Source organism: Microcaecilia unicolor, chromosome 1 (genome assembly GCF_901765095.1).
Source record: "Microcaecilia unicolor chromosome 1, aMicUni1.1, whole genome shotgun sequence".
NCBI lineage: Eukaryota > Metazoa > Chordata > Amphibia > Gymnophiona > Siphonopidae > Microcaecilia > Microcaecilia unicolor.
The window spans coordinates 741992495-742004782 of record NC_044031.1 but is presented as its reverse complement, the minus strand read 5'-3'; the positions used below and the strand labels follow the sequence as shown (position 1 = coordinate 742004782).

The 12288-nt window shown below is 43.8% G+C and overlaps 1 protein-coding gene across 4 annotated transcripts in view; it reads right to left on the bottom strand.

Annotated features, from left to right (window-relative positions):
- Positions 1-12288, bottom strand: part of NTRK3 (neurotrophic receptor tyrosine kinase 3) — a 1282719-nt gene that overhangs the window by 720232 nt on the left and 550199 nt on the right. For all 4 annotated transcript variants that reach the window (XM_030189707.1, XM_030189709.1, XM_030189710.1 and 1 more), the window contains exon 5: positions 4231-4299. In XM_030189707.1, coding sequence (XP_030045567.1) covers positions 4231-4299 — 69 coding nt within the window. The remainder of the gene's footprint in view (positions 1-4230; positions 4300-12288) is intronic.

Genomic DNA, 12288 nt, shown 5'->3' with positions numbered 1-12288 from the left:
TTAAGGCCATTTTTACTGTGGCCCCAATTTTCTTTATTTTTTTTTGCATTAATATAGGTAGTAGGGATACTCGATAGAGGTCCGTCTCCAATACTACTAACTATATTGTTGACAGATTTGGACTGTTAGGGGATCTCTCCCTTTATATTGGTGTAGTTTATATTACATGTACTAGTATTGTCATTAATGTATGACCATTTTTTAAAAAATACTGCATGAGCATCTACTGCTACCCATTTTGTAGGCAGTAAAGGTTCACACGATATCCGTGCGCTAACCTGTTAGTGTGCGGTAATGTAGATGTGTTGACTGGTTAGCACAGGTATGCCAACTCTCCGTCCCTTACACACACTCTCAAAAAAACATGAGAAAAAAAAATTTAGTGTGCAGTTAGTATGCACAGATTTCAAAGTAACCACAGGATAACCGAGTGCATTCCATGGTGCTCCATTTTTTGCTGTTAATACTCGGACACTATTTAATAAATCAGTTCTTTATACCATCTTACACCATCTAGGGCCGGATTCTATTTAAGGCACAGCGAGAAGTACGCATTAAACTTATTTATTTATGGTTCATTTATATCCCACATTTTCCCACACACGCAGGCCCAATGTGGCTTACAGAAAAATAGGAGGAATTACAAATTATGAAGATACAGATAAGCGAAAAAAAGATAAAACATGGGGGCATTGACTAACAGTGGCCAGTTTATGCACACTACTCAACTGAGTAATGAGCCAATTAGGGATAACTGGTCAATAGCAACCAATTATCTTCACTCATTGGCAATAATTGGCATTTACACACGCTTCTTTTTAAAAAGGGGCGGTGTAAATTGCAACATGCGTAGCTGAAAATGGGTCGCAGCCATGGGAGGAGCATTGGTATATCAGGGGCATCAATCTAATTTGCATGTGTTTTTTATAGAATTGGGGGGAACGTGTGTACATTTAGACGTTGGAATTTACACCAGGTTTTCAGTGGGATAATTGGCCGCACCTAAATGTAAACACATTCCCCCGGCATATCCACCATTCTATAAACCGCATCTTACTGTAGACACGGTTTATAGAATAACGGTATGTGTATTATTCCAATGCACCTAATATTTTAGAAGTTATTTACAGAAGGAAGGGATCCTCAGGAGCTTAGCCTAGAATGGGTGGCAGAGCTGGTTGTTGGGAGGCGGGGCTAGTGCTGGGCAGACTTATACGGTCTGTGCCGGGGCTGGTGGTTGGGCAGCGGGGATAGTGCTGGGCAGACTTATACAGTCTGTGCCAGAGCCGGTGGTGGGAGGCAGGGATAGTGCTGGGCAGACTTATACGGTCTGTGCCAGAGCCGGTGGTGGGAGGCAGGACTGGTAGTTGGGAGGTGGGGATAGTGCTGGGCAGACTTATAGGGTCTGTGCCAGAGCTGGTGGTTGGGAGGCGGGGATAGGGCTGGCCAGACTTATACGGTCTGTGCCCTGAAGAGGACAGTACAAATAAAAAAGTAGCACATATGAATTTATCTTCTTGGGCAGACTGGATGGACCGTGCAGGTCTTTTTCTGCCGTCATCTACTATATTTACTATGTAATCTGGCCCCTAATGTATAAATGTTAGACAAATGTGGGATTTAAAAGCAATCAATAGAAAAGTAATTAGATTACAAATTGTTAATTAAAAAGGAAGAAGCATTAATGAAAAAGAAACAACTGTTCTTACACAATTATTTTCACTGGTAATAAAATATTCTTAAAATTGTGATTCTTACTTTATATGGATTCACTGTATTTTTCCTCATTTTCTTTTTCTATTTGACATCATGACAAAATAATACAAACTGTGTCGAGGCACGATAACACTTTTATTTCCATTTGGAGGGTTATTCTTTTCTAAGTCACTTCCACCTTATGGACAGATAGATCACATTTCTGGATAAACGTGTTATCCCAGTCCTTCCATGATAAATCCTACATTTTTCCCTTCCATTTCAATCCTCTGAACGACTTTTAAAGTCAAAACAGGTCACTGGGGTAGATCAGAATTGATGTAACGTCTAATATTTCTTTGAAATGAGTGTTCAATGCTTTATCAATAATTCAGTAGACTGTAGTGTGAGGACCTCAGATGCCCAATACAGATGATATTGTACATCCCAAAGAGCATCTGAGAGGCTACATTAAGCCGATGACCAGCATGCGTTAGTCACACTTGAGCCTCCTAGGATAGATAAATGTGAAGTAATATATCAGTAGGCCACTATAAGCCCCATCTGGAAATTGTTCTTCATGGGAAAAGTCTTGGATACATAAAAAAGGACTTCTGGAAGAAAAAGGATAGACACAACTGGCAAGAAAAATAAAAAGCTTGGGATAAGCAAAGAAAAAAAAAACAGGATGATAATTAAGCACTGGGATAACTTGCACTGAACAGCAGCGATATTACTTCTTTATTTTTACCCCGCGCTTTCCCACTGATAGCAGGCTCAATGCGGCTTACATATTATATACAGGTACTTATTTGTACCTGGGGCAGTGGAGGGTTAAGTGACTTGCCCAGAGTCACAAGGAGCTGCCTGTGCCTGAAGTGGGAATTGAACTCAGTTCCCCAGGACCAAAGTCCACCACCCTAACCACTAGGCCACTCCTCCACTGTTAATGTGGCTGCGCAGGCTTCTACATGGAATGTTGCTAGTGGAATAGCAACATTCTATGTAGAATGTCCAATAGTAGCAACATTCCATCTAGAATCTCCAATACTATCTATTTTATTTTTGTTACATTTATACCCTGCGTTTTCCCACTCATGGCAGGCTCAATGCGGCTTACATGGGACAATGGAGGGTTAAGTGACTTGCCCAGAGTCACAAGGAGCTGCCTGTGCCTGCAGCGGGAATTGAACCCAATTCCCCAGGACCAAAGTCCACCACTCTAAGCACTAGGCCACTCCTCCAACAACGGAAATGGGAAACTTGGATGAAGCAATGGTTTGAACCTGAAATAGCAGTGGCGTTAAGGGGGTCCTTTTACAAAGGCGTGCTAGTGTTTTTAGCGTGTGCTAAAAATAACTGTGCACATAGGCGCCCCTTATAAGAGGCTTGAGGAGGCTAAGCCTCCCCAGCCTAACTGTGAGCTGCTTCCCCTGCCCTGCCTTCTCCTCGAATTCAGCAGGGCAGGAACAACAAAATTGTACTTTCCTCTCCCTGCTGGCGAACCAGCTCTCTTTCCTTCCTTCCTCCCTCCCCTCCCCTTCCCTGTCCAGCGAATTCTTCGGGGCAGGCAGTCTTGCCTGCCCGCTGCCGACGCTGACCCTCCCCCGCTGCCGGATCGCTCTTTAAAAATGGCCACCGAGATTTCCAGCGGCGGCCTCGTGAGACTTCTGCTGAAGTCTTGGAGGCCGCCCTTGTAAGTTTTGGCGGCCATTTTGAATAGTGATCCGGCATTGGAGGAGAGTCAGCGTCGGCAGCAGGCAAGAAAGACTGGGGATCTTTTCTGCCTGCCCCGAAGAATCCGCCAGCGCTAGACAACCTGGGTGGCTGGAGGGGGGCTGGGGAGAGAAGGGAGTCGCTGGACATGGGTGGCTGGAGGGGAGGCAGGGGAGAGAAGGGAGTCGCTGGACATGGGTGGCTAGAGGGGGCAGGGGAGAGAAGGGAGTCGCTGGGCATGGGTGGCTGGAGGAGGGGGGCAGGGGAAAGAAGGGAGTTGCTGGGCATGGGTGGCTGGAGGTGGGCAGGGGAGAGAGGAGAGTCGCTGGGCATGGGTGGCTGGAGGGAGGGCAGGGGGAGAGGAGGATCGCTGGGCATGGGTGGCTGGAGGGGGGGCAGGGGAGAGAAGAGGGTCGCTGGACATGGATCAGCTGTGAGGCATGCTTTTTTTTTCTTTTTTCGCGGGTTCTGAAGTTGACAGCATAATGGCTATGGTGACGTCAGCGAGAGCTACGGAACCTAGCAGACCAACTCCAAAGCAGCCACGGTCTCAGCCAGCAAGACGAATAGAACGTTGGAGGTGAGGATTATTATATAGGATAGCCCTGTATGCCATGTTTTTGTTGGTGTAAATAGAGGCGTACAGTCTTAGGCATTGGGCTATCAACTAAGTGTATTCAATATATATTACGCCTAAATATTGGCGCCATTTACAGAATACGCTTAGGCAGAAATGTTTTCATAATTTCATTCCTCAGGGTTCCAACTTCACACCCTTCCATTCTGCTTTTTCCAGATACTGCAACATTGTCTACTTACAGCTCAAAAAGGCTCAAGGTCTGGAATAGTTGCCATGACAGCGTGGTGAGCCGATTACCAGTAAGGTCTCTGCAAATAAATAAGAAAATAGATATCAGTTTTATGACTGTGTCCATCTACACTGGCCCTGAGTGATGTCATTAGCATTCTCACGATACAAAGCTCATAATTTACACGTACTGCATCTTTTATATACACACAGGGGTAAATATTCAGCTGGGGTTATTCCCCGTATATTCAATGCCAGCCATGTCCGGGCTTCGCTACTGAATATCTGATTTACGCGGCGTCAGCTAACACATAACCGGTAACGTCGATATTCAGAAATTAACCAGCCATGGGTTGCAACATAAAGATAAGACTGTGTTTTACGCTGGTTTTCGTTTAGGTGCTAAATGCTAAATTTTAGCTCTGTTAACCGAGCAAGTGCCGCTGAAAATTAGTGGATAGGCCCGAACAAGCCATTAAGGAGTTCTTTTACTAAGGTGCGCTGAAAAGTGGCCTGTGCTGGTGTAGATACGGGTATTGGACGCGCACAGGTCCATTTTTCAGAACATATGCAAAAAAAGGCCTCTTTTTCTGGACGAAAATGGACGTGCGTCAAAATAAATATTGGCGCGCGTCCATTGTGGGCCTGAGACCTTACCACCACCCATTGACTTTAAAGTCTCATGTGTTAACCAGGTGGTAATTGTCAGCGTTCGTACACTGCCGACTACCACCCGGTTAGCGCTGTGCGCCAGAAAATGGATGCGTGTAAAAAATGAAAATACTGCCGGGCCACACGGTAGCTGGGCAGCAGTTCCAATTGGGCGCGTATAGGCGCCTACACGACTTAGTAAAAGGGCCTACTAATCGGTCAGTGGCTGTTTCTGGCCAGTTAAATCATTTTTATTATCAACCAATCTTTAGGGCCGTCACCACCTGGAAATATCCTCAATTAACTGCTAAGTGTAATTCATGTCCATTCTTAGCCCAGTTCCTACCCTCCACATAGCATGAAATTAATTAGTGCACACTGCCAGCAAGATAAGGTACTGCACTTGTGCAGTAATAGCACACACTAATTTTTACATCAGGGGCGTAGACAGACTTCGGTGGGAGGGGGGTCCAGAGCCTGAGGTGAGGGGGCACATTTTAGCCCCCCCCTCTCCGGCGCTGCTGACCCCCCGCCATTTTTGACCCCCCCCCCATCACCGACACCACCACATTTGACCCCCCCCCAGCACCAACCCTTTCGACTCCCCCATTCCCGCCACCGCCAACCCTCCCCTGCCACCGCCGGGTACCTTTGCTGCTGGGGGTCCCCAACCCCCGCCAACCGAAGTCCTCTTCCCTGGTGCGGCCGCATTGCTGATCTGCACGTGCAGGATGTCAGACTCACAGAAACAGAAGCCTTGCTGATCAGCAACGAGGCCGTGCCAGAGAAGAGGACTTTGGTTGGCGGGGGTTGGGGACCCCCAGCAGCAAAGGTACCCAGCGGCGGCAGGGGAGGGTTGGCTTGGCGGTGGGGGAGGGGTGCCAGGGCCAAATCTACGGGGGCCCATGCGCCCGTGGCCCCACGTAGCTACGCCCCTGTTTCACATTAACCAATTTAACACACTTTAGTAAAACGGTCCCAAAGTCTATTGTTTATTCCTTGTCATAGGAACACAGAGCACATTTCTTGTGAAATTTCTACATATTGCACATGGCATTGCAATATTTAAAGGAGGAACGTTTTGCAGCCATAGCATTTTTCGTAAAACAGCTGCTAGCCCACGGTATTTCCTGTAGGTTAGTACATTGGCCTCTAAGTAATTTAAATACAGATGGTTATTTTATTATTCTGTTTCTAATAACTAATTCCTACAGCTCTGGGACCTACAAGATCCAAATACGCAACCGACACAAAAAAGGACACACACTAGACATTATAACACACAAATTTGATCACAACGCAAACTTTATATTAACTAATACTAACTGGTCACCCGTACCATGGTCAGACCATTACATAGCAAACATTACCCTCCAATGGAGAAGGAAAGACCTACCTAACAAACAATTACGAAAAACTTACACCACAAGAGGAAAAATAGACCCAACTGAATTTTGTCAACAGATCTACACTGATGGATGGACAACAAAGACAGACACAATCCAATTCCTCTCTAATTGGGATAATAGATGCAAACTGATACTAGACAACATTGCCCCAATTCAAACCAGAACCTCACACAGGAAAAACTCAATACCATGGTTCAATGAAGAACTGAAAAACCTCAAAACACAAGTTAGGAAACTGGAACGTACGTGGAACAAAAAAAAAGATGACCCCTCTCTAAACGCGTGGAAACTACTCCGAAGGAAATACAAATATGCCATAAGACAAACCAAAAGACAATACTACAAAACTGAAGTCGGGCCAAATTACAAAGACACACACAAACTCCTCCAACTCGTGAACAAACTACTAGATACAACCCCAGTCACCACCAACAACAAAGACACTCCAGGAGCCGACGACTTGGCAAGATACTTCAACGAGAAAATCATAAAACTACGACTCAAAATACCAGCCAGCCCAATCGAATATACTACACTCCTAGAATGCCTAGACCCAGAACCCAGAATCCACCCAGCAGACAGGATCCGGACTGAATTCACCATACTACCAGAAGATCTTATCTCACAGACACTTAAAAGACTCGCCAAATCTCGCTGTAAATTAGATATATGCCCAAACAACCTCATGAAGTCGGCCCCCCAACAATTTATAATGGACCTAACTAACCATATGAATTTCAAGCTACAAAATGGACTCTTCCCAAAGGAGAAAGGTAATATTCTACTCACCCCCATACCCAAGGATGCAAAGAAAATACTAACGAACTAACGAACTATAGACCAGTAGCATCCATTCCCCTATTCACCAAAATAACAGAAAGCATGATGACCAAACGACTCACAGAGTATCTAAACAAGTTCTCGGTACTGCATGATTCCCAGTCAGGATTTCGATCTAATCACAGCACGGAAACTGTACTAGTCACGCTCATGTCCAAACTCAAACAATTGATAGCAAACGGCAACAACATACTACTGCTACAATTCGACATGTCAAGCGCATTCGACATGGTCGACCATGGAGTTTTATTACACATCTTAGAATACTTCGGAATCAGAGGTAACGTTCTCAGATGGTTCAAGGGTTTCCTAACCACCTGCTCATATCAAGTGACATCAAACTTGACAACATCAGCCACATGGACACCTGAATGCGGAATTCCACAGGGATCCCCCCTCTCACCGACCATATTCAATCTAATGATGACACCCTTGGCTAAGCTATTATCGAATCAGAATCTAAACCCATACATATATGCTGATGATGTAACAATCTTTATCCCATTCAAACACGATCTAAGAGAAATTTCCGATGAAATCAACCAAAGCCTACATATCATGAACTCTTGGGCAGATGCATTTCGACTGAAACTAAATGCCGAAAAAACCCAGTGCTTAGTACTCACCTCGCAATACAACAAGAAGGAATTCACCACCATCAACACACCTAATCTAAGTCTACCAGTCTCAGACACCCTAAAAATCCTTGGAGTCACCATTGACCGACACCTAACACTTGAGAACCATGCAAAAAACATAACTAAAAAGATGTTCCACTCAATGTGGAAACTAAAATGAGTCAGACCATTTTTCCCAAGGAATGTCTTCCAATACCTGGTACAATCACTGGTACTTAGTCATCTGGACTATTGTAATTCACTCTATGCCGGTTGTAAAGAACAAATACTCAAAAAACTCCAGACAGCCCAGAACACGGCAGCCAGACTTATATTCGGTAAACCAAAATATGAAAGCGCAACACCCCTCTGCGAAAAACTACACTGGCTCCCACTCAAAGAACGCATCACGTTCAAACTCTGTACCTTGGTCCATAAAATCATCCATGGTGACGCCCCAGCCTACATGTCGGATCTAATAGAACTACCACCCAGAAATGCAAAAAACTCCTCCCACACATTCCTCAATCTTCATCTTCCCAAATGCAAAGGCTTGAAACACAAATCAATGCATGCATCAACCTTTTCCTATACAAGCACACAGCTCTGGAACTCGCTGCCACGTAACCTGAAATCGGTCTACGAAGTGACCACTTTCCGCAAACTCCTGAAAACTTATCTCTTCGACAAAATATATCATAAAGAACAACATGCGTAACTCTACTTTCTTCAAGACATCCAGGAATGTTCTTTAAAGTCTTTTGCTTTCACACCTTCTTGTACCTAATGCCTTTGGCTCTAACACTATCATGTATATCACCATCATGTACCCAAAACTTGCTGTAAAACCAAATGAACATTCTTCTCTATTTCCAGCATCCATGATGAATTGTAAGCCACATTGAGCCTGCAAAAAGGTGGGATAATGTGAGATACAAATGTAATAATAATAATAATAATTGAAAATATTATAAGGATACGTATCTTAAAAGGATAATGTTGGAACCCAATTTGCTTCCATTACTATGTAGAAATATTTCTTATTTTTTTATATTCTGGGGCAATGTGATAAGGGGGGAATATTTTCAACACTGATTTTTCAGGCACCATATATAGAATCTAATGGAGTCTTGCAACAACAAAAAAAAAAAAAACTCAATATACTGCCGCATAACATATGGGCTTAGCATACAGGAAAGTCCTGCGATATAATGCTGCAAACCTGTATTTTTAATACGGTTTAGTAAAAGGACACCAAAGACAATAACATTCAAATCATACAAGCCATTCTTCTGCTTTATTAAAAACCTACATCCTTAATAATAACAATAAAAAAGGTGAAGGATTTATCGGCATTCTGCAAACTCAGCTTATAGCTGAAAATAAAAACTGTTGTTTGATTTCCTTTTCTCTGAGGAGTAACTGGTACCACGCCAGTAATAGGTTTTCATATCCCTCAGAATCAAAGAGTTGGAATGAGGTAGTGAGAGACAGCAGTAAAAGCAGCAGAAGAAAGATAATGTAAGGCTAATATCAAGGGACTTATTTCATTGATTTTCTTGTAACAACCCTGGCACTGAGAGTGACAACTGTACAGACCCATATCTACAGCCAGATGAGGCTGGGCACAGTTTCACAATTAATGTAACTGTGGTTGTTGTGTTAGTTCTCTGGAACACTGGGGCATAAGTGTCAGACAACAGGTGATATTTTTTTAGTAGACCCGCTTGATAAATCTGTGATAAGCTATCTCTTCATCGAGTCAGTGAAAAAATAATGCAGTTATCCTAAGTTTAAACAGTAAGCGTAGCTGCGTTGTTTCCCCAATGACCTGATGAAGAGAACTCTCGAAAGCTTGTCACATAGTTCGGTAAAAAAGGTTATTCAAATAATAATAATACAAGGTATGGCATAGTATACTAGTTACAATGTCAACACAATACGATACGTAATAGAACATTTTTAGTAGACATTATAGGATGTAAGCAAAGAAGAAACTTTCCGATACCTAATACAATCAATGGTCTTAAGCCATGCAGATTATTGCAACGGAATCTACGCGGGCTGCAAAGAACAACTCATAAAAAAAACTCCAGACCGCCCAAAATAGCCAGGCCGATATTCAGCAAAACATGCTTCGAAAGTGCCAAACCCCTCCGAGAAAAGTTGCACTGGCTCCCAATCAAAGAACGGATCATCTTCAAAATCTGCACCTTAGTCCACAAAATCATATACGGCGTAGTCCCAGAATACATGACAGACCTCATAGACTTACCACTAAGAAACAAAGTCAATCATCAAGATCCTACCTAAACCTACACTACCCAAATTGCAAAGGACTGAAATACAAAACAACTTACGCAGCCGGCTTCTCCTACATAAGCGCACAACTATGGAATGGGCTCCCAAAAGCTGTGAAAATAATCCACGACCACTTGAACTTCAGAAAATCACTAAAAACCAACCTCTTCAAAAAAGGCCTACCCCAACGACCCCACGTAACCCTCCTCACCTACCAGCACAGCATGACTATGATCGAACAGGACAACATGCAATCTTCATCCATTCCGACCCTCCACTTATACCTGATATGATCACTATACAGCTTTGCATTTGTTATCCACCGACTGGGCAAACGCCTTTGACGGTACTATGTAAGCCACATTGAGCCTGCAAATAGGTGGGAAAATGTGGGGTACAAATGCAACAAATAAATAGATAAGAGACATTAGAAAATAAAGACACTGTTTACTAACGTACGCTAGTGTTTTTAGCGCCTGCTAAAAATTAGTGTGCACTAACCATGTAGACGCTTAAAGGAATATTATAGGCGTTTACATAGTTAGTGCGTGGTAATGCTTAGAGCAGGCTAGAAACTGTAAAATGTCTCTAGCGTGGCTTAGGGGCCCTTTTACTAAGCTGTGTAGGAGTGTACGCAGGTCCTACGTGCGTCAATTTGGAGTTACCGCCCAACTACTGCGTGGCCCGGGCGATAATTTCATTATTTATGCATGTCCACTACGCACGCTGGGAAATAATTTTTATTTTCCTACGCACCGCGGAAACCGTGCGGTAATCATCATTCTACACATGTACATGATTACTGCATGGTTACCACATGAGACCTCACTACTAAGTCAATGGGTGGTGGTAAGGTTTTAGACCGAAAATGGACGCGCACCAATTTTTACTTAGCTGCACGTCCATTTTCGGCGCGCTGAAAAATGGATCTGCGCGTGCCCAAAACACACGCCTACATTAGCACAGCCCATTTTTTAGCACACCTTAGTAAAAGGATCCCTTAGTAAACAGGGCCATAAGGGACTAATTTAAAGAAAGTTGCACATTAGGACGGAAAGGTGTTTGAAAATTATCTTAGCTAGGGTAGAAGTGCATAAACCTGTCCTGCTATAGCATGTGCACTCCTTCCTCTCGATTCTGTTAAGGTCGACAAAAATTGTGCATTTAAATTTAGCCACATTCTTGGTTTGTGAATAACAAGCCAATTAGTGAAAATAATTGGCCTTTTAACAAGCAATGAATGGCACTAATTAGATTTAATTGGGACCAACACACGCAAAGTTAGGTGCAGGATCCAAAGTTACTTGCGTTCCAAAAATAAGGGCCTGAGAATGGGAGACTCATGGGCAATTTGGGGTTGAACAGGGATATGGCTTCGAGTTACACGTGCAATTACAGAATAATGGTGCTCCGTACATAACATTAGGTGTGGGCATTTGCACCACATTTTTGTTGGTGCAAATGGCCATTCCTAAATTTACACATGACTTTTCACTTAAGTGTGTATTCTAAAAACTGCACCAAACTCTTTAGGTGTGGCTTATGGAATGCCATTTAAGCGGGTTACCCCTGTGTGAGACTAGCAAGTTAGTTACTTCTTCCATTAAAGGCCTGGTTGACGAGCCAAACGTTCACTTGCTTCCTGAAGTAGAGATATTCTTGTGTTAAGCGAAGACTTTTCAGGGACTGCATTCCAGAGTGTAAGGGCTGGCTCGCTGATGGGTATCATGTCTCTGTGATTTTCACCCTTATTTCCACAATGAAGAGGCAAATAGGACCGAATCAGAATCAGGTCAACTTTCAATAGTAGAAAGGACTTGAGTTTGAGCATCGGGCAGTGAGTCCTCCTTAGAATCGTTTGAAAAGTTTGGAAACTCATCATCCACCTCACTAAGGCTCCCTTTTACAAAAGTGGAGGTACCCGCAGGAGCCTGGCAGTAGTGCCTGCCCCCAGTGTGTGTGCACTCAGCCATCTCTCTCCTCTCCAGTCTGTCCAAAATTCTGCAGCACGACTTATTTTCCGCCAAAATCGTTATACCCACACTAGCCCACTCCTCAAGTCACTTCACTGGCTCCCTGTCCGCTTCCGCATACAGTTCAAATTTCTCATACTGACCTTTAAATGCATCCAGTCTGCTGCCCCCCATTACCTCTCCACTCTCATCTCTCCCTACATTGCTTCCTGTGACCTCCGCTCACTGGACAAATCTCTCTTGTCATCCCCCTTCTCCTCCACTTCTAACTCCAGACT